General features: G+C 41.2%; 1 protein-coding gene across 1 annotated transcript in view; it reads right to left on the bottom strand.

Annotated features, from left to right (window-relative positions):
• The window catches only part of LOC149273214 (glutamate receptor-interacting protein 2), a 122,519-nt gene extending 96,063 nt beyond the window's left edge, over nucleotides 1–26,456 (bottom strand). Inside the window, exons 1-2 of the mRNA XM_089506577.1 lie at nucleotides 26,408–26,456; nucleotides 24,782–24,887 (exon numbers count right to left, since the gene is read on the bottom strand). Of these exons, the coding sequence (XP_089362703.1) occupies nucleotides 24,782–24,887; nucleotides 26,408–26,456 (155 nt within the window). The remainder of the gene's footprint in view (nucleotides 1–24,781; nucleotides 24,888–26,407) is intronic.
• Between the last annotated feature and the right edge of the window lie 738 nt (nucleotides 26,457–27,194).

Raw genomic sequence — 27,194 nt, 5'->3', positions numbered from 1 at the left:
TCATTACATTATATATTCTGCATGAGATTTGTCTGCAGCCTGGAGGATGGTTTGTGGCTCAACTTATATAAGTGACACAATTTATTGTGAAACGTCTAATAAAGTACCGTCGTCTTGTTCTGTATCTGTTTAGTGTCGCTAACTTATAGAGATTAAGCTGTACTTTATGCAGCTTGATCTGTCCCAAAAGAGCTGTAATCTGTGCCTATTGTTTTCAGTAAAGTTATTAATTTGTAGCTTGCTTCCTTCCTTTATCGCCATGATGCTAGGTGTGCTTCCAAAAGGCAATGAGACCTGGGCCCAATGATACATCTGTACACTCTGTATCCATTTCAGGTTCTTCACTCCTAAGCATTTTCTCTCCAGCCTCTCTTATCATAACCCCCAAGTGTCCTGGTATTCACGGGGCAATCCCAATTTAAAGGCGCTGTCCCGTGTTTACGGACAGTGAGGACGATGGGCCACGGACTTCTAAAATCACGATGTGGCCATCTCACAACTCTCAGCAGCCGAGCGTTCGGTGGCTCTTCAAGTATGGTGGGCGTGTGATTTTGACCACACCCACTTTTGGTTCTGGCCACACTCCCTCCCATTTTTGGCCCCTCCTACTCCTGCCAATAGCCACACCACCCAACACAAGCCCAAACCGCCACTCAGGTGGCCCAGATTGTTCCGGAATCTCCGGCCAGAGAGTTCCAAACTATTCACCATAAAACAGTATTCTGAGATTCCATTTGATACACAGAAGATTAAGAGCTTCGGAAATCCGTCTCTAATAATGTTATTGTTAATTATTGTAACATTCTCAGTCTTTTCTGTGTTCCCATAGGTAGGTATAAAAAATTAGCTTTGTTGGGCTGCCTCCACCTGTCAGACTGTATCGGCACAGCGGACTGCTCCTTGCGCTGCTCCGTAGAGACACAGTATTACAATATTCTCCCAGGCTTCTCCCCAAAAGGTGGAAGGTGACGGCATGAATCGCTCGGATGCTTCGAAAATGCTGTGTAAAAAAAAAAGGCAGCTCCCCCAACGGCCGTAATGAAATCATCTCCAGGAACAAAATCCCGTCTTGAATGCTCATCGTATAATAAACAGAATAGATCACAGGTGGGTTTGGGTGAACAGTGTTTAAAGCTCACTTATGTTTTATTTGTGTTGCAGAGAAGAATGAATGTTTGAGCCACTGGGACAGTAATACATTTATACAAATACATTTTTTTATATAGAATAGTACAAACCAAGAGTTTCTCGTAAAAGTTAAAATACTTTTATGCTATTTATTTTTGTAAAAACACAACAGAAAGCAGATGAGAGGGTAGAGGGAAAAAAATAAATGGTTTGAAATAAAAAGCTGAATTCTGATCTTTAAAATCAACATCAAAATAAAGTCAGTCTCCTGTTTGCCAGGGTCAGGCTGGCAATTACCAGACGGCCCTGGCATTTTACTAACAATAGATCATATCGTTTTTTTCCAAATGCACCAAAAATGAAGAGTTCTGGGCCTTAAATCGATCCCAGCCAACACTTGGGCCAAAATGGTTTCTTGATCCCGTCTCAACCCCTCGATGGAGAACGGAGTCCTCCACTAGACATAACAGCCAAAATGGCAAATATTCAGTTAAAGATAAAGAGCTAAGAAAAATAAAAATAACAAAGATTTAGGTAACAGCCAATGGATTCAAAAAAATGAATGCAACTAGAATATGTTGGAATAAATGTAATACTATTGTTTTATTGATTGACAAATGTAGCTGAATTGCAATTGGTAGCACTCAGAGCAAGCAAATTCATTGCCGTCCGACCTGCGGTCACAGGGGAGACCGGCCTATCGATTCTCTCTCACTGCGGGAATCCTTTCTTACATGGCTCTTATTTCTCTCTGTTCCCGCTGTCAGAGATTTACTCTGTGCTTTAGATACCGAAGGGGAGTTGTTGTTTGCATGGATACAGACCTGAGACACGCAGAACGGTCGTAAATTTTCCATGCAAAATCTCTATAGCCTCTCAGCTCTTTTTTCAGATCAGTGGTAGAGTAACAATTGACTTTGCGTGCACTTTAAGCAATATTCCCTATTGTAGGACCCAAATTCCTCTGCCCCTCTTTCCTTCACTGATGCCCCTCTTTCCTTCCCTGATGCCCCTCTTTCCTTCCCTGATGCCCCTCTTTCCTTACCTGATGCCCTTTTTCTGGGAGATCAGAGTGTTTGCTGGGTATGGGGGTATCACAGGGTTCTACAACCATAAAAGCCACAATAATGTCTATAGAAACAGCAGAAATTTCTATGAAAAGGTCGCTAAGTTTCACCGTGAAGCCACATCCACCATATGAGCCAAATGTCCCCCATTAGTCCTGTCAGATATTGTAACAAATGTAGCCTGCCTGCCTCCAGCAACTACTGTGATATCATCATGTCATACCTGATGGAATTTCCTCTTTAAACATTTATCTCGATTGATGACAGGACAATGTTCCTTTGTGAGATGAAGTAGCACGTGAAAGGATTTATAACATTCGGTGTCTGTGATCTGGATTCTGTACTTCTTTGGTTGCACCACAGGATTCGTCTTCCTTGTCCCAGCTCTTCCTATGTATTAAAGAGAAGCCGGCTTTATATGTCTGGCCATTTTGATTTCCAGCAGTTTTGCAGTTCTCCTTGTTGTTGTGTGCATTTTTCCTGTGGCAAATAAGATGAAATCAAGGACTGTCAAAGAGGAGGACATTCTGAAAACCAACAATCACCACAACCCCTGGCGGAACAAGTGGATTGAAGATCAGAACTTCCGATATTTCATCAGCTGCCTCATCACGAAATTTTTGGGTTCACTGGACCTACTTGTGATCTCTGTATATGTAGTTGGATCATATTTTTAGACACGGATCCCATGCAGAAACGGCCAATATGCTGACTTACAGCAAGTTTTCTGTTCTTCATGTAATTCCTCTGGACGCTGTGGAAACCCTCCATTTGTTGGTTGCGTTCTTTTAAGCTGTTCTTTACCCCACTGTAGCCTTTCTGATTGGGTATTTACTTGGCTTCTATATTTGGTGGGGTAAGACTAACACCTCTAACACCGCATTATGCCACATGTAGAAGAAATTAGCCGAGATGTGTGTATAGAGGTGGGATGTTGGTCCTGAAGATTCAGACAAGTAACATTATCCTCTGGACAGCTGAGGCTCATCCGTAGAGGCACAGGAACTTATATCATGCTATTGTCTCGGCGCTCTTTAATGAATGAGTTAGTCTTTAAAAATGTTAATAATTAAAACAAGTTCAGCTGTATCTTTGTGATGTCTTGTAGTCCATTGATTCCATCTGCTTATTCTCTCTGTTCCATTATTAATTCCCATAGATACATTACTGTCTTCCATACCTGGGTGCCGTTAAGCTTTGGCCCTGAGTATCCAGGATCATACATCATATTTTTTTTTTCCCTAAAAAAAGAGCGACATCAGGAGAGGAAAGATTTGGGTCACCGAAAAAAAGGAGTAAAAAGTGTATACAAAGTAAAGCATCCATACTAGACGTTCACATGAAGTTTTCACTTCTTTAATCGTGCTTGTGCTGCAGTCACCAAAGTGTTAATCTTTCAATAACTTCTATAAAGTAATAATTTCCCAAAAATCCCTCCAGCAGATCAGTCGCTGTTTGTAAGAAATTCTTTAATACAATTAATGAGGAATTAAAAGGCCATATTAAATGTTTATATACTTAACAGTTTAGGGGACAGTTTTCTACACTTTTTTTAATGTACTTTTTTATTAAAGAAATCATGCTTTTCTTTGATAAATCCTTGTGCCTCTTTATCTACAAGAACACAGAAATTGGGAAATTAAAATATGCCTCTTGTGGGGGTTGAATTTTTATATTAAACAAACATATCTATCTACTTATTTTTCCTTTAGTAATGAACAACAGTACAATCATCGCATCTCTATCCGGGATTTCTTAACGCTTATCTTAATTGTTTCAGTTGCCGTAAGCTGTGTCATTTATTGCATTTATAGGATAATGAAAGTACCCAGCATGAGTCACTGCGGATGCTACTGGGATGCATTTACATATTCATGAGAATGGCTGCGATTGAGCTTCTCCTCCCTTTACTGTCACATGATGAGAGGAGATTAAGGTACCAGGACATCTCCCTTAAAACAGATTTATCACGTCTTTCAAATATTACAATTTTTAGTTCAGTACGCTAAAGAAACCTATGCAATTCTTTGCTGGGATCAGCCATCTTAACTTCCCGTTCACAGCATTTGAATGATTATTCCTCCCCATCAAGTTATTCCACCTCTTTTGTTTATTTATCGATACTCCTTTCTCTCTCTCCCATTTTGTATTCTGGTTGGCCTTTTCTTTTTTTGTGTCCACCATTTCCCCTGTTAGACTTTGCCCTATCCTGTTTTTGTATCATTGTTTTTTCCTACCCCCCCAATACTTCCCAGGGCAGGCTACCTGGAGCTCTCCTGGGTAACTGGCTTCGCTAAGGGGCTGGGCTAGCCATCCTTGTGGGTGGGGCTAGTCACGCATATGGATGGGGCTGGCCGCAAACACTGTTGAGTAGGAGTGAATGTAGGCGGGGAGTGGGCGTGGCTAAACACTACTCAGAAGTGACCAGGAGACCCAGAGAAGCAGTACTTCATCCAGAGACTCCAGGTCAACCCGGAGAGCTCCCTGGTACGCACATGTCACATATTTGACAGATACATATGGATAAGTGACATCCGCTCCAGGAAACACATGCAGGCGAGGATTGAAATTTCAATTCATTGTCTCTGAGTGCCGGGGACAAGTCCCCTAACACGGGACACGTGGTCACCCTAGGCGGGAAACTTTTAAAAAGGCGTCTATCGGAAAAGCTCTAGAAGTGTATGGAGATCACACAATACAAAAGAGAAAACACTACTGTGTATGAAATCAAGCAATTAAGAACCCTGAAGAAAAAGTTACATTCATACAAACTGCTCTTTTAAAGTCAATAAAAAACATTATGTAAATTAGGCATCTCAGTAGTCTTGGCACTCAATACACACACTGTAGAACCTTCGCATTTAATTTGGATATTACTTATTTACCAACTCTATGTTTATTTTTAATTACTGTTATTTTTTTACTTATTGTTTTAAGGAAAATAATGCATTAATTTGCGCAGACAGAATACATGCAAAAACAATATGGCTATCAATGGCAGAATTCAGAATGGGGTCTGTTCTAAATGTACTGTAGCTGCAAGCTAAAAAAAATTATTCTGCCAGCAACCCAGGAATCAGAATGATTGTGCCTTTTATGTTATTCAGGTTGTACGCTTCCCTATGGTCTATGTAGTAAATTAGTTTATTACATAAACAGAACCTCATTAGCGTTGCCACGAAGAATCAGCTCAGTATGATGTTTGAGCAGGGAAGTCCTTCACAATATAAAATAACTGCCTACAACAGCAACCAAAGGTCAGCAGATGAAAGAAGGTTATTGGAATATAATGAAATAAAAACCACATTTATCAATGTTAAACTCCACTATTCTATACAGTGTTGTACGTAATGCTCAAATAAATCTATCTTTCCATGGGACTTCCCATTTTAGGATATTCAACAAAAGTGCCGGTTATGGTACAAGATATTATTATAACGATGTTGAAAGTCATAGATGGATTTTATGGCATCACGATCACCCTAGCCGTCTAAACATAAAGCTGTTTTGTGCTCTAATATATACAAAAGGCAGGGCTATACCATGAGTACAAAAATCATGTGTTACAAGACTGGACATTTTCAGTGCAACCTCAAGACACTGGGTTTCTGCACAAGGGTTCCATACTTTACAGCTTTATCGAGAGCTGTTGCAAGTCGTTTTTTAGTCATCAAAGTTGAGCCCCTAGGTAATAAAGGTAGAATGATGGGTGACCTGCTCTCTATATACAAAAATAAATTAATTGCGCCTAATAATAACACTCTTCTGATGTGATATAACGTTTATTTATGATTTTATGTCTCTACCGAAACTTGATTAAATGATTGAGGCTCAAGACTTCCCTACTTGGGCATTTTCTCTTCTAACAAACTAATGAACTCAAGAACATGTTGAGTCTATAGGTGGACTGTAAAATGACTGATATGTTGGGAAATAACAGAATTCCTCGGTTTAGAACCTAAATCATTGGGTGGGTCCACAGGAACTTGAGAGCTAGAAGTTGCATTGTATCTCGGGGAGAGGTTTTATTAGTGCTGAAAGTTGATAAATTTATATATTTCTCTTATCCTTGGGTAGCCGACATCATTTAAACTCCCCTAACGTATAAAACAAGCACTCCCTGGAGACCACAGAACACAGCATCATCACTCTACAAACCCCCAACCGGCAGAATTATGAAAGCCCTAGAGGCATCTGCCACTGGGTCTTTCATTGTTCACGGCAAAAGCTGAAGGACTTGAAGGTTAAATGCTTGTGCTGCTGGCTTTAGCTATGTTTTTGTACTTTCCAGACAAAAAAGGTGATCAAAATGCCAGGACTATGTGTCACACGAGGCCTCCTGCTTCTCTTGACACTGGCGGCATCCGGCAGGCTTAATGAAAGTGACTGAATTATTGCAGGATCCTGATTTAGAGAAGAGATTGCTCCGGGTATATATCTTCAAAGCCAGCACATGGAAGCCTACGGAGCGCTCCGATAATCAGAGACCACTGAAGATGGTTTTAACAGAATGTGTTCATCGTATCTCGGCTGCCGCAGATGAACTCCTGTACTGAAGAATTTGGCTTATCAAGATGAAGCATTAGATTAGCTTTTTTTTTAATATCTGCTCGTTTTGAGTTGGCCAAAACTTGAGCCCTACATGGGGAATTTTGTAATGAAAGGGCAAGACAGAAATATTATTCAGAGCAGTGAAAGACAGCTCTGCTGCACTTAACGAAGGAGTCTACTCAATAAACACGACACTCTCTATTTTAAGTGGTTACTGTAGGCAACCAACTCAAGTAATATGCTGTTCAGTTGCAGTCTAACTAACCAAACATGAATCTGATTTCACTGATACTTGATGCTTAAGTTATATTATGCTTTGTTTTTCCATTTTTTGTCATTAATGTACCTGCAAAATCAAAGGATTTCAAAAGAAAATGAAAGTCCAATGAATGTTCCTCTCTGCAACTGAACGTTGGAGGAACTTACACCAGGTTGGCTTCATCATGGAGTCCATGGTGAACGTGGTCAGAAGCCAGCTTGGCTGATCTTTAGTTGGTGTTTGGCATCCCTGTTAATATTGATTAGTCCAACTGCAGTAAAGATAGCAAAGTACTAGCCATGTAACATGGGGCCAGTAGTGTATTCTGGCCTATGCTGACCAGGCCTAGGGGCAGGTCTGGGGGGGGGGAGCAGCAGCCCTTCTGCTACAAAACACCCTCTTTGGGGCTGGTGAAAAGGGAGACCACTGTCAGCCAACCCAATGGAGATACCCTGGTCATACCATGCTTGGGTTTAAATCCTGTGCGCTACAATTTATATTCAAGCTCTTCCAAGCCATCTTTTCACAACTTTTCACAACATAATATAACCTGATACCAAAGTATATATGGATCTTCTAAATAGCATTTGAGACATTATGGACAGAGAGAAAATTGTATTCAATAAAAAAAAGAGACAATAGATTTATTTTCATTTATTACATTTCTCTGCCTAGAAAATTGGACTGCAGACCTAAAAAGCCCCTAAACACAGGGTATCCGATAATTTCTATAAATAACCCCAAAAAAGCTTTTGTCTGGCTGAGCTCTGTTCCGGTGACGTACCTCGTGTGTAGCAAGCTAAATAATTACAGTAATGATTTTAAGGCAAGTCGTACTGTGCCAATGCTAATAATATGCAAATTACATCATGAATATTCATCAGGCAGCCTGTGGACCACTTTCTCTTTCTCGTCTTTGAATGAAAAATGGATCTTACATACCGAGTACATATGGGTCAGAGCACATCTCTCAAACAAAGAGAACGACCCTGTATTAACTGCCACGTGCCCATCTGCTCCTATTCTCTTCCTAAACCCATCTGAAACTAATCAGTTCTTATCGATTTAACTATTTCGATGCCACAGCACAGCCGACACATTCATTGGCTTCCATATTTCGCAATCCTCCAGAGGTTGCATTCAAAGAATTAACCCCTTACTACCAGGATTTATTGTTTCATTCAAAAGGGGGGAAAAAAGACAATAGAAGCCGTCACATGTAGTAGAGCAGGTTCTTTAGGAATGACTGGGATGTTAGAAATGACATCATACATAATAAAGCCCTATACATACAGGATATTGAGTGTTCTTTAATAAAGAATGCAGTTATCCATGTTTTGGGTAATTTGGCACCCTTTGTAGTAATAAGGACTGCATCCTGCTTTTAAGGGTTGCCTATGCAGGTAAGTGGGCTAGCTCTGTAACCATGACAACAACCACAACCAATCAGAAAGACACAAGCCTTTATTAACGCAAGCTTTGTTCGTGGCTGTCCTAGAATGACATGTGAAAGAGCTGCATTCAAGGCCAACCCAAGGGGCTCATATGATGTCCGAGACAGCCAGCAACGAGACTGGATGATTGGCTACCGAGATAGGACATGTGAGGATAACGAGAGCTCTGTGCTGTGAGACTGCATTAAGTAGCATTATCAACCCACCCACATAACCACTTATACATCAAACATACCCCCCCATCCAAGTCCTTAGAGAAAGAACTGTATTATCCAAACCCATGGATACAACATTAATCTATACTGATACCTGACCGATCATTTAATGGAACTGGTCCAACTGCTTTGAAATGGTGTTACAGCGCTACGGAATCTGCTGGCGCTATAAAAATAACTGTAATGTATATTATACTGTAGGGTATCTGTTAATTGAAAAGAAGCTGTCTTCCATAAAACCAGTGCTTTTTTTTTAATTCTGTATTCATCTCATCATCATATCAACGTATATCTGCGATCAACATATAGAGCTTAGCAAAGTAATTCCATGACTGAGTGAAATTCCAGCAGCATTTAAATGAGCATCTGTTTTGGCAGGGGATGACTGGAACCTTTTGATCCAGGGGGCAGGTAGTGGATACATTAGCCCATTACTGTCCCCCCTCATACTAACATTCAGATTGGAACACATAGTACACACTCTCATACTAACACACACATACACACTCGTACTACAAACATCTCACTCCCTATTCTCTCTCTATCTCGCTCCCCTCACCCCCCTACCTTCCCGAAGCTCATGTGTAACTTCACATTAATTCATAAAGCATTACATTATATATATATATACTACACTCATGGGCATTCTGTACAGTATATCACGTTATAAATATTTTAAAAAGTTCAAAAAGGCTAGATCTCTATCTTTTTTTAAAATGTATAGGGCCACATAGAGTTTTGAAGCACATGTTGTGATGATGTCATACAATACATCCTATGAGTTCTTCAGACACATTTGGCCTTACAAAATCAGGAGGGTGGAATATGGCCCATAGGCATACCTGGGAACATCCCTCGGTAGGCTTCTAGGAACTCTGCCTCCTCTGGGGGAATGCCTTTCTGAAAGGACACAGACAGCCTTTGATGGGTGGAGAGTGGGAGGGAAAAGGGAGTGGGAGTGGGTGTGGTTAATTGCTGCTCCACCACCTGGAGAATGAAGAAACTGAGCAGGAGAAGCAGGGTTTCACCCGGAGGCTCTGGGTCGAACCTAAAGAGTTCCTAGTCCCATCATTTTAGACAGGAACAAAGTCATGGTAAAATGTATTCTTGTATATATATATATATATATATATATATATATATATATATATATATATATAAATATATTATGTAGCACTGATTAATGCACAGTATTTTATTTGGCTGGCAGGTGATTGCTGATCATTACCAACTCTTAAAGTGATAATGCCATTAGTTGTACCTGTTGGAGAGACCGTCCTTCTCAAAGCCCTCTGTCCCTTTTTCCTCCCTTGATAGCCCTCTTTTCTAGGGTTTGAGGATTATGAGTGTATCACAATATTCTCCAGCCCAGCATAACCATAAATGTGTTTAGAATGTGCATTAAAATAAAATTTAAATGTGTTATTCTTATCTTATAAGAGTCCCTCTTCGGTCAAGTGTTGGGTGATATGTAATAGGCTGATCTCTCAAGGTTGTGAACCTCAGTCCCAGCAGGAAACTCTGACACAGAAATATTGTATAGGATGGCAGGTAAGACGCATCAGGTTTACCCAATCTGACATTTAGCTACATTCCGTCAAATCAAAGACGTTCTGCCTTTTTAATACATTCTGCATCTGTAACTTCCTTGGAGAATTTTAAAACAGTAAACAAAAATATCACTGAAAAAAGGGGAAATTTTAATATATGGAGGGAAGGAAGACATGAGCGCACTGACCCATTTCTTGCTGGAGGGGCATTTAACACAGTTATGTGTACTGTATGAGTTGAACGGCTAGCACTTCTAATGTGCCAATGACACCTACTGACAAACATTGAAATACCAGCCTCTCGTTCAAATACAAATTCAAGTTCTTGAATTCTTTGCATAGGCTTTAGATTAGACTTTAGTTTCCGTGTAAACCTGCTTTAGTCCCATCAACGGAATAATACTGAAAACATGGCAAACATTATTTTAAAAGAAGTCCATGCTTTCAGGACAAAATGTTCCATGACATTTTATGCAATTCCATATTTCAAAAAAATTAGACACTACGGTAACACAACGAAGTTGAGGATAAAAAAATAATTGTACGTCCTCCATAATCTGTAATTTAACACAATACGAACACAGCACTAAATATACAGTATAAAGGATTAGTAGGTTGGAATTTACCAGGTTGGTAGCCACCATCCTGTGGGACTACAGTTCATGAAGCCTGGCAAGCTGCATAAATTAAGAAAGAGCCTGATGATTGTTTCTATAGAACCATCGAGAAATAAGTTCAACCAACAGCTGGAGACATATCTTCTAGACACAGCCAGTACGCATTAGAGCTTAACAAATATCTGTAGTAGTTAGATGAAAAATGGAAATGCCAAGATGCCAATGGTCCAAGAGAAGAAAAAGATGGAAAGTCAGATAAGCTTTTGGAATCTCACAAGAAAGTTCTTCAGATGGAATTCCATCTGAAGAGACATCTAGGATCCAGAGGGTCCGGCTCATGGCATCTTTCAATCTAAAGGTGAAAGGGTACGCATAACTAATTTTAAAATGAACAATGGTGACCCATGGGACTCATCAAGCAGGTAGGTTTGAAGCTTTGAATTGTTGGAGATACAACATGAGCTTGGTGCATCCTTAGGCACAAATTTGGACACTTAAAGTACACTATAAAAAGTTGAACTTCCTTAAAGCACAAAAACTCCCTAGCCTACAAAGACCAGCATTTGAAATCTTAACGCAGTTTCCTACTTCCCAGTGGTAAGAGCCAAATAAAGCGCAAACAACTATGGAGGGCCATTTGCTCGATAGTAATTCTCATAGTGCACCAAAATACTCTGTGGTATCAGTGGCTGAATTTTTCCACAACTGATTAATATATTTCCAATAATAAATATCAGTAATCAATCTTCTGTAAAATTCTCATTGATGTATATTCATTTACACCTGTATAAAAGAGTGTTAAAAGTCTCTAGAAGGAATGAGAAGCCTGCGTAACAATTTTCTGCATAGTTAGACCTGAAAATGCATCAAGACCATTCGAGAGACAAGACATTGCTGAGTATAGGAGGACAAGAGGAAATATAGTTTAGTTACAGCTAAATAGACAGAAATGTCTTACTTAATGGTTGGGATTCTCTGGTCCTGAGCCATGAATTGATGGAATGGAGTAGAAGCTGCGTTATTCATAATACTGTATCTCGGCTGGTGAACATTATATAGCTTTTTATCCATTAAGCGCAGAAGGTTTGTTTTTGGAACAAGTCTGAGATATTGGCTAGACGCTCGGTCAGGGTATGAGATAGTAATAATATATAGCAGAACATTAGCAAACTATTTCAGTTAGTTGAGAGTGGGAATTGGAATGTGGGTAGAAGGTAATAAAGTGATAAAGAGACCAATGGCAAGGAGGGATATATATAAATATTTTTCACGCTAATTAGCAGTCTGTCTGAGATGGAAAGGTAGGAAGGAAAAGCAAAGAAGGGAGAAATCCATGAAAACAGACTATTTGAAATGTTAGGAAATGTATCTAATGATGTTGGACTATAAGATGTCAATATGGTGATCATCAGGAGTCCATATGAGGACTCCTGTGTCTGTGGTAAGGCTTTTCCAAGTCATTGGCGGCTCATGGTAAGTTTGGTAAATGTTGGTGACAAAGCCTCTTGCTGCCTACTCATGATGATCATGGTGAAAGGTGAACATCATAGGAGGTGGCTGGACTACACAATATGGCTAATACAAAGGTATGATGAGAAAGACAGTAGATGGGCCAACTGCATGACTATATTGGCCAACTGGACTGGTTGATCAGGTGAACAATAAAGATGAATGGGCTGGCTAGTTTGCAATGAAGGGTAAATTAGTTGAGTATGATTAGATGGACAGATTACCTAGAATATTAACTAAGATCAGTGATAGGAAGACTGAGTGGGGTGCTATGCATTCGAAAAACAGAAGTTAATGGAATAAAATGATTTAAGCAAGAGGTGAAGGTTGAAATGCTTGGTAGATGGGGGCATAAGTGGAGAAAACAAGATGTTTATCAGGTCTGCTAAGTGGGAGGCGAGTTGGCTGGAAGATTAATCAACTTTATTCACAGGATGAAAGATGATCAAAAACATTGATAAAAGTGATGGAAATACTAGTGTAACTGGGTGTGTCCGGTAAAGACAGTTTGTACTAAGTATAAGATAGAAAGACTTAAAAATGAGTACTAGATGAAGTCTTTGGTAAGATTAGTTGAGTGGATTAGAGAAAACTAGGTGAGCTCCATAATTAGCTGACATATCTTGGCTCATAAGGGTAGCTTTAGAATAGACAGTTAAGCTTAGCGTAAAATGCCTAAATTTGTTCCAGGTGAAGTTAAGACCGGAATTAAAAGAGATTATGGGAAAATGTGCTAAACTGGATTCAAAGACTACATATACAATATGTAAGTATTAGAAATGGAACGTGCATGACAGGAAGACTAGCTAATATAGATTTCATATCTCATGCTTATGATTTTATAAACAGACCAATATGTCTATTTCACTATAAATATTTGTGTATAATTGCATGTATGTAGCAAATGAGGAAACAAATAGCACGAGGAACATTGGAAAGGGTTAAGGTTCTAGAGTGCGGTGTTCCTGCCTTTTCTTTCTAGGAATGTATTGTTAGCGAAGCATAAAAAAAAATGTTTCAAAGGCCATGATTCCTCCAGCATTTAAAGGGTTCACCCACCCAAATCCCTTATCGCCCTCCCACCCCTTTGATCGTATAGACCTGGCACCCAGCTGAGCCCCAATGGCCAATAAATTACCCTCAGACCTTACCATCATCCTGCATCCTCTGCAGACACAGTGAGAGGTTTCTCCTCCAGCCTGGCATCTTGGCACCGCTTGGCACATGTGCTGAAGGTGGGCACCCAAGACCTGATCACTGTCACCGAGGAGCAAGACTGTGCAGGTGCAGAAGGTAGAAGGAATGAGTTAGGGGGTGACTTAACATGGGGATGCAAGGTGCACCTTTAGTGCCCTGCTCGGGGTATGAACTGTCATATGGCTGGTAGCATCTTCTCCTTATTCCTTCCTGCTTGTCTTTCTAATGCATCATCTCCCTCTTTGTGAAGTGCAGTCAGCTCCCCTCACCAGTGGTTCTTTGTGCAGAATTTCTAGTGCCCCCTTCTTACTGGTTTTACTGGCAACTCCAACAATGGACTGGGGTGGCTGAGTCTCCAGGGCTGGCAGTGGCCCCCTGTGTAGTGTGTGCACAGTGTCTGTGTGAGGCTTACAGACCCTCCATCCCACTGGACCTTGGGCTCTGTGCGCTTCCTCCCCCTGCCTTCTTCAATAGCCACCTGAAATGCACATCCCAGACAGTGTGGAATGTACTATATGGGCCGGGATCTAAGGGGAGCCTGGCAGGAGCAGCTCACAAATATCCAATGTTTTGTCCCCAGGGCTGAGTAATTATGTCTTACCCTGAAACCTCTGGAGCTCAGCACCTATTGCTATTTCCACAAACACTAGGAGGGAGAAGAGGGGACAAGTATTTCTAGGAGTAAGGGGGCTTTATACCCCTCTGAGAGCAATAGTACAGTCCGACTCCCAGGAACAGATAGAATTTCTGCTATTATACAGTGAGTGTCAGGGGCTTTAAGTCTCGTTATTATTACCCTTCTAATAGGCGGTGTGTACAGTACACAGCAGCCCCTGCACTGCACCCATTGCCGCAAAGCCTGCTCAGCCGCAGAGCTTACAATCAAACACTGCATGGGCCTCATAAGGAAGCAAATGTATGTAGAAGAGCAAATGGTATCTGCATATCAAACAGCGGTCGACTATATGCATGCCAGTAATGGATGTATTGCAACTCCCATCAATCCCAGCCATACAATAACGATTACGGTAGTCGCAAACAGACGGTGGCAAAGTAGGCGAGAGTCTCTTCTCCCACTCCATACTGCACAGGGTGGAATGTGACATATGGAATGCCATTAACCCCTTTAATGCCAGTTGGGGCGTAAAGAAACACCTTGGGATGGTTTCCATCTAGCAATGCATTCATACTGATAGAGAGGCCTCTCGACGAACCCTACTCACCCCTTGGCGTGATCACTGGAAAATTGTGAAAAATACACTATTCTTTTCTAGCTTTTTTCCTCTCTACTTGTCTCTATCAGCGTTCACATCTTACGCCCGATGCAGCGCGTACTCACGTTCCCTGACACTAAGTATCCGCTGCATCTGGAAGCTTCCCAGGATTGGAGTGACTATATCTGGTTTCGCGGTACTCGCAAATTACTTGATGGAGACTGAGTAACGTCACGGCAGGATTCTCGATACGGCAGGATTTGCATGCCTGACGTTACGTATTAAAAGCCTTTCTATTAAAAGTTCTGATTGTGCGCCCCTCTTTTCAGTATATCTTCTGCATGCTGTTATCAGACCCGGGATATGCTCACCCACAACACTTATTGTACATTTTTAACCGGTGTGTGGGGGGGGTTAAATCTCAACAGTATCCTTCCAAGATTTGTGGGACTAGCTAGTGCCTTATATCCTTATGTTACATCATGCATAGTTCAATTGAAGTGACTTTTAAGAAGTGTCACTGCTTGAACCCCGCCATTCAGGGTCAAACAGGAGACGATCTTGAAGGAGATGCTCAGAAGTTTAACCTTTCTGAAGTGAGATTGAAAGTTTAGCAGTCAAACCTCTTAGTGCCATGTCCTCCGTAAAGCTTGCTGTCAGGCTGTGGCATTTGTTAAGCAAAGCAGGAACATTCTATTAGTTACTAATTGCACCAATTCCCAACTTATCTGATGAACCAACTGAGCATGAGCAGCGCATGGACTGCCCATCAATACTGGGACCTTCAGCTATTAGTAGACTGAAATCTCTATAAAAAAAGGTCTGGCAGAGGTTTATGGGAGTTGTAGTCTGGCAATAGGTCCACATTTAGGCAATTTAAAGCCTCAAGCGCAGTCATTCCACCCGAGTGTCCCACTTTAGAATGGAAAATTCCTCTTTGGGATTAAAAGGTTATCAACCCTTCTTTCCTCCCATGATGCCCTTTTTTCCTACCCTGAAGCCCCCTCTTATCTAGGCGCTCAGAATATTTGCTGAGTATGAGTGCATCATCGTGTTCTTCAGCCGTGTAGCATGTTTATAAACAGCAGGAGTTCTGTTTATAAATTAAACTTTGTAATATTATTTGTTTTGAAATGTCTTAGCCACGTTAATAGTGTAAATGGCCACAAAGCCATATAAAAAAGTTCTAGTAAAGCCCTGACCATAGCCATGCCAACTCCCTGGGCCAGTCAGAGGAGAACAGAGGATCTCCCATACCAGCTTATGCCCCACCACAGCAGGACTGTCCCATGAAAACAGGGACTGTTGGGATGTATCGTAACATAATGTTTACATTTTGGATTGAATTTTTTCTTCTATCATAGGATATATATCTGATTTCAGATCTATTTTGATTTGATTATGTAAAACCCTATTAGTACAATGCATTACACTGTATAGGGTTACGGGGAATAAAATGCGCATTGGGGGAAGTTTGTTGGCTCTCAGAAAATAAGTTTATTGAAAGCAAAAGGGCAGCGGAAGTCAAATACTCATCTCTGGTAATGAACATAATTACAATGCAGTTATGTTAGCTAAAGATTTTTTAATGGATCATTTTCCTTTTTTCTAAGTGTTTTCAGCGCTATTTGACAGCCGTAGTGCGCGAGGCCGGTGCTTAGCTCCCCATTTCATCCGGATACTCTTTGCTCTGTGACCTCACGGGTCTGTATAACGAGCTCAAGGAATTTGGACATTGAAACATTTCCAAAACTGACTTTTCTGCTCTCAACATAACGTGTTCAGGATAATAATTCATAATTTTTGCTTCGTTCGTTTCAGAATTTGTCGTATTATTTTCTGTTTTGTCATTTTAAACCCGACTGGAACTTTTTGGCTTGATATTTCAGAAATAAAAAAAAAAGAGATGAAGAATAAGGTTTAAAGATGACTTATTGTTCATATAGTATATCCACATTCGGTCAATCTAGTCTGCCTGTTTTTGCTGCTGTAAAGACTGAACCCTTAATCAAGGTCTCGCCTGGTCTCGTCTTAGATTCAGGAGCCATATGCCTATCCCATGCATGTTTAAATTCCCTCACTCTATGAGTCTCCACCACTGCTTGGAGGCTGTTCCATTTATCCACCACCCACTCAGTGAAGTTAAACATTGTTACATTACAATACACTTGCACTGCAATGCTTACAGTAATGAAAGCTGAGCATAAGTGCTGGACTGTATAGACTAAGTCAGAACCATTGGGGCCCTATACCCATAGCACCTATGCATTAACTCTTGTATATCTGCATCTGACTATTCTGCAGAACCAAGCTTCTTCCCGCAGCCGCTGACACAGGGTTCTCGCCCCGAAAAAAGGAAACGTTAAACACTGATATTTACTAGAGTTTCTCTGACTTTGCTTTGTCCACAATTTTGCAACCCAAGGCCTGACCCAGGGCAGCAGACCCACCCAGTAGGGCGATCTGCCCCTCGTTGTTGCATTAGAGGAACTACATCTACCCCATCTACGCCGCCCCAGGCCAGAAAACACCACTGCAGCTTAGGTTTCTCACCAGATTTCTAAATCATGCCGTGACCAGCTTTTTCCTTTAAATGCACAACCGCGTTAAACCCCCTGATACCATACGGGATGTTTGGGTTTTTTGGGGGTCCGTTCTGGTTCCTCTGGCGAAGCAGTCGATTTATTTAAGGTATTGTAGTGTCAGCATGCGGTGACACACGGCCCAACGACTAAAACTGTCTCATTCCGACTTCTGCATGGAAAACACATGCCCTGAACTCGTTAAAAGCTCCCCTGAGGGGTTGAGGATGGCTGTGACATTGTGGCTGTGGATAGCGATACTACACCAGCCTCTGTGGGATGCACTACATGTCCTCGTCTGGCCGTTCTTATGTCATAAACCCAATACGGACTGATGACCAAGAAAAAACACGATCGTTACACTCCTGTGAGTGACAGCGACGATCTGGCAGCGTGGATGGATAGGTGGTAGGAGGGAAACGAGCACCGACGGGTAAGTAAACCGGGGTTTTTTCGCTATACCTGCAAACCTTACCTTTTATATACATAAGGTTTGCTTCATTATTTTCTCGAAAGAAAACAAGTTTAATGTCGGTAAATGACAAGGTTAAAGAGTTTCCTTATAAGTGATGCCTGCATGTCGGTAAAGTTCTCTGTAGGAATGGGTTCCCACGAAGTTTGTTTGATCTTTGCGTCCGACAACTACAGCTTGACCTCTCAGCACTGACCATCTGGAAACAGAAATGTCTTCTCTTGGCTGGCTCTTCTCTTGGCTTGGTCCCCCGTCAAATAATTTTGTTGTGTGGCTGCCCAAAGCTGGTGTCTCCGTCTCTAGCGGGTTATCACCCACATTCAGAATTCAGATATAGTAAACTGATCTGAAACTAGGATACGATGACACGAGTTACCAGCACCAAATACTTCTGACTTTTCTTGGCTTCACATCAGTGGAGTTATTACAAAATTAAATTGGTGTCAACCTCTTACCATATGTCCGCATTAAAGATATCTCAAGGCAGTAATGGCCATCTGCTTGTCGCCACCCTGTGGTCTCTGTCACCTGCTGATTGATGGATTCCTAAACTGAGATATATCACGTGTGGATCCCAACACTGCCCGTCCATAACCGTTTCAGGTAATGTCTGCTGCTCAGCAGAAATACATGAATATGCAGATTAAAAACACTAGATCTTCAGGTACTACTTCTCCACTCCTGCTGGTTGTGTTGGGCACCAACCCTAGATGGTTTGGTGCCGGCCCAGACTAGCCAAGTGGCACACCGAACTAGCCATCTAGCTGGATGTGCCCAGCCGCACACTACATAACCATAAAACCTTAACGCATGGCCAAGCAAATCCAGCCATCGACTACACCTATGGCGGCAGCTGGACTTAAAGTGCCAGTGTGGCTACCACGGTTGGTGGATCCAGTTGTACAACTGGAGGTAGAATACCTAACCTATGACAATGTACTTTTCTATGTCTCCGACTTTATATCAGCCCCTTGTTTCTTTTTTTGCCATTTTACCATGCAAGTGTTGTAGAATACCAACGTACAAGGCATACATGGTTGGACAAACCCAACTTTTCTACAGTTCCAATAATTATTAAATATACTGAAGTATTACATTTCTATAGGAACAAGTGTGCCCAATGTGGTACCAGATATTAATGTATAGCTAAATCTGTTTTGTTATAGGTAGAATTTTACATTTGTTAGTTCTAAGCACCCCGGAAACCGGCTGTTGCCCCCAAATATATACATTTGGAAGTGTGAAAGCAAAAAAAAAAAGTTAATATAGTATACAGAGAATTTGAGTTGAGTATTTTGAAAGCCTATCTTGTAATGATTAATCCATAGTTTCTCTTGTTAGACATGCAGACTTATGCCTGGAAATCTAACAATAAAAACGGCAGGGCTATAAAACACTGAGATGAAGAGGAAACGGAGTTCAATTGCATCAAGAGAATAATTAAGCAAGATTTCCGCTGGAGAAACACATCAAGATTCATGGGGAGCTGTGAAAATCAATGATCAATGATTTTTATCCTTCCACCAGCCATCTCCTTTTTTTGATTACAGGAAAAAAATGCACAAAAATTATGGATTTCAACATAAAATGCGTTTGCACAAAAAAGAAGGTTTTTGTAGAAGACGGATAGTCTAACAAAGTTACAGTCAAGTGGAGCAAAGCAACCGCTTGCATGCCGGCTGCCGTACATTAGGGCTTTGGCAGACGTAGAGGTGTCTTGGGTGTTGTAATCGACAGAAGCTGGATCATAAAACCATTATTATATGGTGATTTTTGGGTCCCACAATGGGATTTTTCTGCATAACCTGGGAAATGTCTCTGTGCCTCTAGCTTGCTATGTACTCATTAGCCCTGAGACTAAAGTTAAGTGTAAAGCTAAGAGTAGATGACACATTTTATCCCAGTCAATCAACCATGCATTACGAAGGGTCTATACTGGAATGCACAGGTTCTGCACTAAGGGTGGGCAACTAGCCTGTACCGACACTTATGAAGACCAGAGTACCAAAATGATAGAAAAAGATTAAGCCGGATGGACTACAGCTCTCTCCATCCATGCCGATCAGCATCTACAGATTGAGCCAAGGTCTAATGAACACCCTGGCTCATCCGGTCATACCCTGCATAACGCATTAAGTTTACTAATGAGTCTCCCTAACAAACAGTTGTACTATTTTGGTGAAAAGTTAGTTGACTTTTGATAAGCATAAAAATGTCAGTAGTTAAAATAATATTAATACAGAACAAGTAATGTGCTAATATCCCAACAGTCTCTCACTGCCCCCTAGTGGACAACTTGGCTAACTTCATCTTGTATGTAACAGCAATAGAATGTGCAAACGTACATTATAAATGTCCTGGAACTTTAGGGACAGTCCCTAGTTTCTCCTTTCTCCTCATTTTAAGTATCCTAGCAATATCCCAACGTCCTGTACATAGTGGAAAACAATATTTGCAATAATAAACAAATAAACTGTTGCTTTTTTAAGTGAAAGGACCATGAGCATATACAGTAATGTAGGTCAGCATTGACAAAAAACAGGTTTTCCTGTTCAAACACCACACTGAGCTAATTGACAACAGTAATGCTAATAAAGTCCATTCCTCCATAGACGTTCATTGGTCAGAGTGCCCAGGTTGGTGATCAAGACTGAGCCATTCTATTGTTTGCCACAAGCAGTCTGATAAGGAGTCAATGTGTTTTTCTAGTATATTAGGCTAAAATAACAGAGCTAGAATACGCACAAATGGCTAATACGTAGTAGCCCACACTAATTTATACAAAAAATAGCACATTATTTTATGAAATGTATCTGATACTAGTAATATAAATGGTGGGAGTTCCCCTTTAAATTTGTTTGGACCACAGTCTGAAATTCCATGCAGCATCTCGTAGATTGCGTAACTTTCTGGAGTCGCTAATGTGGAAGGATTTTGTTTTTGGTATAAACTAAATAGAGCAAGAAACTCATAATATCTAAAATCACGTTATCTCTGGAGTCTACTTCATTGAAAAGCACAAGCTGCACCCGGTCTTTGACTGTATTAATTTATTACAGCCCCCCTGGGGCATTCTGTCCCTGTGGTTTCATATATTATCATCTGCCGTCTGATTTTATCTACACTGCTTGTTATGGAATTACATTCGGTCTGTACCGGAGGATTACACAACTTCATAACAAAACAAGACAATGATAGCGAAATTAACATTAAAGATGCTGTTCCACCTACTCGGAAGAACCGAACCATTTCTAACTAAAAAGCAGCGTTAGAATCATAATTCTTAGTACTATCATGGAAAATGTTTCTGCATTTCAATCAAGGAGTGGTTCGTTTTCATACAACACAAACACAGGCTTTGATTGGTTGTTGCCATAGAGGCGGAAAAAAGCTTGTTAAGTGTGTGTTTTTCCTGCTATTAGATGTTTAGAAGAAATTATTAAATTAGACGTCCGCTGAAGTATATTTGCTTAACACATTAAGAGCCCAATTAATGTCTTATCTAAGTGAACCAGCACATTTAATCTGGTTTAACTAAATAAGATTAAATAAGACGTGTCTGATACACCCTTCCTCTGTTATAAATACCATGAGACATTTATGGCAAATAATTAATCACAACTGAGCAATGTTGGGTGTCGTTTCATTCTATGTACTACCCGACAGAACCATAAACATCTGTAATGTAATTATTCAAAATATTTGTATATCAATACGCAGCACAGCACTTACGTTGGTAATTAGTGCTATTAATTATATCGCACGCAGCCACACCTAATATGACATGAAAAATAAACAGGGTTCAGAAAAGAAAATTAAGTTTGGGAGGATAGGAAGCAAGAAGAAAGAGAACAAGACAAGGACAGGCAGATATAGGATATAAACCCCCTAACAGTCCTGGTTTTTATGGGACAGTCACAATTTTTAAGCACTATCCTGCTTTTGCTGGCGGTGGCGATCAAAACGAGGTACCAAAGAGATCCTCTGATCAAAAACGAGGTACCAAAGAGATCCTCTGATCAAAATGAGGTACCAAAGAGATCCTCTGATCAAAACGAGGTACCAAAGAGATCCTCTGATCAAAACGAGCTACCAAAGAGATCCTCCGATCAAAACGAGGTACCAAAGAGATCCTCTGATCAAAATGAGCTACCAAAGAGATCCTCTGATCAAAACGAGGTACCAAGGAGTGCAGAACCAGTGAAATAACCCCCAAAGCAAGGCAGTGGTCAATGCTTCAGCAATGCAAGCCACTGATGATGAGATTGGCCAAAGGTGGGCCAGTAACCTGAACTAGCATAACATGGGGACATGAGGAGACAGAAATATCTGCCACCACAGAGCGACGTGGTCAGGAGAACGCTCACCATGCTCTGGGTTGTTGGTTCTAATCCTGAAGGCTCTGACACCGTGTGGGTCATCAACACCAAAACTATTTTTTTTCCTACTAAAATTGACTTTAGCAGTTGGATCTGTCACCATTCTGTGATAAGAGGCACACTCCATCATGTGCATTTTAATGCATAGGACATCTAAGAGGTCCCTTTAACTTCCCATGGCGTCCCCATGCATACGCAGAATCCCCCATGTGCATTTGCCCTTTTGCCCTCTCCACAGCTCTTTTTCATGGAAAAAACAACACAATCCTTTTTTTCCCTGTAAATTCTGCGAAGGTGAAAGCTTCCCCTTAAGTAGCCTTAATTAAATGTACTTTATTGCAGTTAACTATTTTTACATACTTTGCTTAATTAGCCATACAAATAACAGGCAAATTGGGTCGGTTGTGAAATTTCTTTACCCAAGCGCTTCCATTGCCCCTTAAAGCCACATTTGTATAGATTCTGAACTTGCAACATTAATGGCTTTTCCTCTTTGTGCCATTTTGCACAAAATATCTTATCGGAAAGTCCTTGGGAGGGGGTATAATGTCACCTTTCACTGTCAGAAGGCTAAATAATACATTTCTTTTGCAAAAAAAGTTACTCTGGACAGACAGTCAAGCATAATCTGTATCATTTTCGCACATCTCATAATTGATCTTTTTCCTGCCTTTTTTTCCTCGTTTTTTCACTGACAATATACCTCCCGCTATGCATTGTTCCCGATACTATTTTCTTTTTCTCTCTCTCTCTCTCCCTCTTTGACAAAATCAATTCCCCCTACGCAGCTAAAAGCCGAGCTATCACAGAGATATGCGGCAGGCGCACTAAATGAAACTCCTCTGGTATCCCGGTTCATTGTAACATCAAAGGCCGCTACGTGCCGTGATTAGTCAGATCGCATGGAATAAGTTATTGGTTTACAGTGTTCTAGCCTTTCTTACTGGGGTTATGTGGGGAGAGAATAATTCTTTCTACAACTTATCACAATGGCTACAAAATGATTTCAAGAAACAGTGAAGTCTCAAGATCTTTGCTAGAAAATAGTGGGCCTGTCTTATGTCTGAAAGTTGTCCTTCAGGGGTTCGGTGTCTTTAACCCCCGAGAGGGAGACTAACTGGTATTTAAAACGTATCTCTTTAATTACGCTCCTCATTAAGACACAGAGTGCTATGTAGGGAAGAAATCTGTACACGTTTGTACCTCACAGGAATCACTTCTTGGCCTTTGGGCTAAGATCAAGTGAGTACCCGTGAGTGGGAAAGCTTGGTCCTCTGGCTTGAAGGCTGAAGATGCAAGGATGCCTGATGTGTCCTTATGGAGCCCCCAGGTTAGGGCTACCTGGATGCTCAGTGAGGTTCAGCCGAGTAGGTAAGAGCTTGTGGGCCTTTTCCTTGCACCTTTTTTTCCTAACTGGCCTATGGCTGGTTGGTGATGGTTTTATTTTTAAAATATCAGCCATGGGTTGGGGGCCATCATGGCACTTTTTGTTTTTTTTTGTTATCCCTCACACTGCATCTCCTACTTGACTGGGACCAAGGAGTTGTTTCTATGAGGGAGAGAAGGAAGGGGCTATATATCCCTTTGGTGAGTGCGGACCCAGAAGATGATTGGGGACCTGGTGTTCTTCTGCGGGCGTTCAACAGAACAAGCACCTTCATCGTCTTATACCTAAAGCATGAAACCATGGTCTTAAAAAATTGGATGGAGTTTAACCCAAACAAAACTCAGTTTTCTAGCACTTGTCCTTAGACTATAATATTTCTTAAGCTTTCCCGCCAAGTGTCTCTGTTTCGGAGGGACAGTCCCTCGTTAGCACCTACATTGCGTCTAGATGCCTCACTCAGTTAGAGGACGTCTACATTCCTTTAGATCACTTAGCATGACTACGTCGGCCATGTTTTCCAAGACCCATATCGTTTTCTAATCTTGCTGACCAGAACAGGTAAAGTGCTGCCCCCTACAGTAAGAGGGATGTATAAATTCAGTTATTCAGTTATAGATCCTGCAGGACAGCACTTCACCTGTGCTGGTCAGCAATACCTAAACATCTATGTATCCTGTCGAAGGACATAAGACACCAACTCCCAGAGCTCCTAGGCCAATATAAGGGATGTAATGGTGGTTTTGGATGTAGCCATCAAAACAACACAAGTTATCAAATTCTCTTGGGCCAACTCAGTAATGCCAATAGAAACCCAGTTCTATAACACCAAATCTAAACCTAGCGGCTGTGGGGGGTGACGTATGGAACGAATCGCTATGTCTGTCTTCACAAATGAATGTTCCCAGTTAGAATAGGAATTCCAGTTCTTGAAATCTATTGATCATAAGATGGAAAATGTCATAGGATTCACTTTCAAGCTCCTTTTATCTGCCACTTCAAAAATCCCATGCTACACAGCATCTACTAAAACCCCCTCCCCCCACATCTACTACAGCATAAGGGTTTCATAGGTACGTAAGATCCTATCCCAGACAATGCAGCAGCGGCAGTTAATAAGCGTGCGACGCTAAGTAGGGAGGCAGGAGTTTGAATCCATTGCGTGTCTCTCTGGTACCCAAAAGGTTAAACCCATTTGCATACCTGCTTCTTCTATCCTGCGCAGACAGAGCATCAAATGCCTCCACCAGCTTGGCATGGCAGTGACGGTAGACGGGGAGACTCTTGGAGGAGCCGTGCTGATGTGCAGCTAGAAGACAGGAGGACAGAGGAGGATGGATGATGCTAAGCTTTCAGAGGGCAGCCCATCTCCTGCCTGCTCAGGCTGCCCAGACTCGCTGCCGCACAGCGCCGGGGCTCACATCTGAACCCAAGCTCCCCGCACGCTGCCTCCCCACATGTTCCCCTGCAGTGAACATACATGGGGGAGAGCACACAGATGGCCCTGCTCAGGCCTGCGTGTGCACTGACTTAATGCTGCATGACAAGGCTCTGGGTTATGTTCTCTAAAACACGGATATATGAGATGCAAATGATCTTAATATGCATTTCTGTGCTGCTATGTCCCTTTAAATCAAGACCTTTAAAGCTGTACGACCCCCTCTGATGACCTATACCCATTTCTGTAATTTTCCCATCAAAAGTAACCTGTACAAAAAGCATTGTTTACTAAATAAAATGTATAATATATATATAACTTACTAAATGTTATATATATATATATATATATATATATATTGTAAATGACTAAGATATATACATATATGTTTATGTATATAATTATATATATTAATGACACGCAAAATTAACAAAGTGAAATGCATAATTTTATTTAGTTCGTGGAATATCTTTTGAGCAATGATTACAATTTGATTTACAATAAACATATGAGTTGCAAAAGAATCAAAGACCAAATTGCAATGTAAACATTTCGCGCATATTAAATTAACTCCTTCGGGGCCAGAGTAGTTCTGTAAACTGGCACACAAAGAGTTAAAACACTGGGATGGTCAACACACAGCCAAAATGTGCAAAAAAAAAAAAAAAAAATATACTATACGTTCTTTAATTTATAATTATGTATCAGCTGCATTTTGGGGTAGTTGAGACTGGAGTGTATGGGGGTAAGAGGTGGTAGAACGCTCGCTCTATATCATGTCCACAATTTAATTGATAAAACATTTTCTGAACGCTTAAAAAAATTACATTACAGTTGAGGAAGAGGGACTGCAACTCTTAAAGAGGGACTTTTGGGAGGTATGCCTTCTCTCCGGTTTAACGTTGTCAAGTTTTCTACAGAAGAAACAGCGACTCGATACTGCGCTATCGCAACTTCCTTCTTAATAAATATTGTATCTATAAATATTTATATATTCAAACCAGTGGAATTATGCTTAACAAGGAGAATAGTTACTAAGACACGGAATTCTCAAGAGAGCCAAACATTTGGGTTATAAATTGCAAGCAGGTGATGGAAGGAATTGGATTTAAGTGAGTGAGTAGAAACCAATGGTAATGTTAATTAGCAGAAAAACAAGATCCAAGAAAAAGTTCCCTGCATGCATGTTTAAATTCCCTCATTGTATTAACCTTTACCACTTCTGCTGGAAGGCTATTCCACTTATTCACCTTGGGTCATACTGAAGAGTCCAGTGACTGTAAACATGGCGCTGTCATAGGATGCCACCTTTGTAAAAAGTCGGTTCATGAAATTTCTGCCCTGCTAGATAGCGCATTGGAAGCGCATTGGAAGCATTCGTGACCACGCACATTCACAGAGCGGGGTTGCCGAATGCTGCAGCCCATAGTGCGGGCCCATAGTCCCTGTCCTCTGCAGCATCACTCCCTACAGAGTTACAAAGTGCCTCTGGAAGCAACATCAGCACAAGCCCTGCACGTCGGGGGCTTCATGAAATGGGTTTTCATGGCTGAGCAGCTGCACACAAGCCAAAGATCACTGTGCACAATGCCAGGTGTCGGCTGGAATGGTGTAGAGAACGACGCCACTGGACCATCATTCACCATCTTGAAGTCTGAGGGATAGATCTGGGTTTTGGCAGATGCCAGGAGAACGCTACCTACCAGAATATATCGTGCCCCTTAGTTCCAACGAAGGCTAAGCATACCAAGACATTTTGGACAATGCTCTGCTTCCAACTTTGTGGGAAGAGTTTGGGGAGAACCCTTTTCTATTCCAGCATCACTGCGCCCAGCGCACAAAGCAAAGTTCAGAAAGACATGGTTGGATGAGTTTGGTGTGGAAGAACTTGACCGGCCCAACAGAGCCCTGACCTCAACCTCATCGAACACCTTTGGGATGTATTGGAACGGAGATTGTGAGCCGGGCGTCTCGTCCAACATGTGCTGACCTCACGAATACTCTACTGGATGAATGGGAACAATTCCCACAGGAACTCCCCAAAATCTTGTGGAAATCCTTCCCAGAAGAGAGGAAGCTGTAAGGGGCCTGAATTTCATTATTATCACTAATAAGCATATCTGGGAACTTTCTAAATGAGCTGACCCGGAGACTCTTAAAAATATGAACCGTCATGGA

The sequence above is a fragment of the Sceloporus occidentalis genome, unplaced genomic scaffold (genome assembly GCF_023333645.1).
Source record: "Sceloporus occidentalis isolate IW3139 unplaced genomic scaffold, rSceOcc1.0.p SCAF_395, whole genome shotgun sequence".
NCBI classification, from domain to species: Eukaryota; Metazoa; Chordata; class Lepidosauria; order Squamata; family Phrynosomatidae; genus Sceloporus; species Sceloporus occidentalis.
The sequence above is the reverse complement of the archived record's forward strand: the minus strand, read 5'-3'. Positions and strand labels throughout refer to the sequence as shown.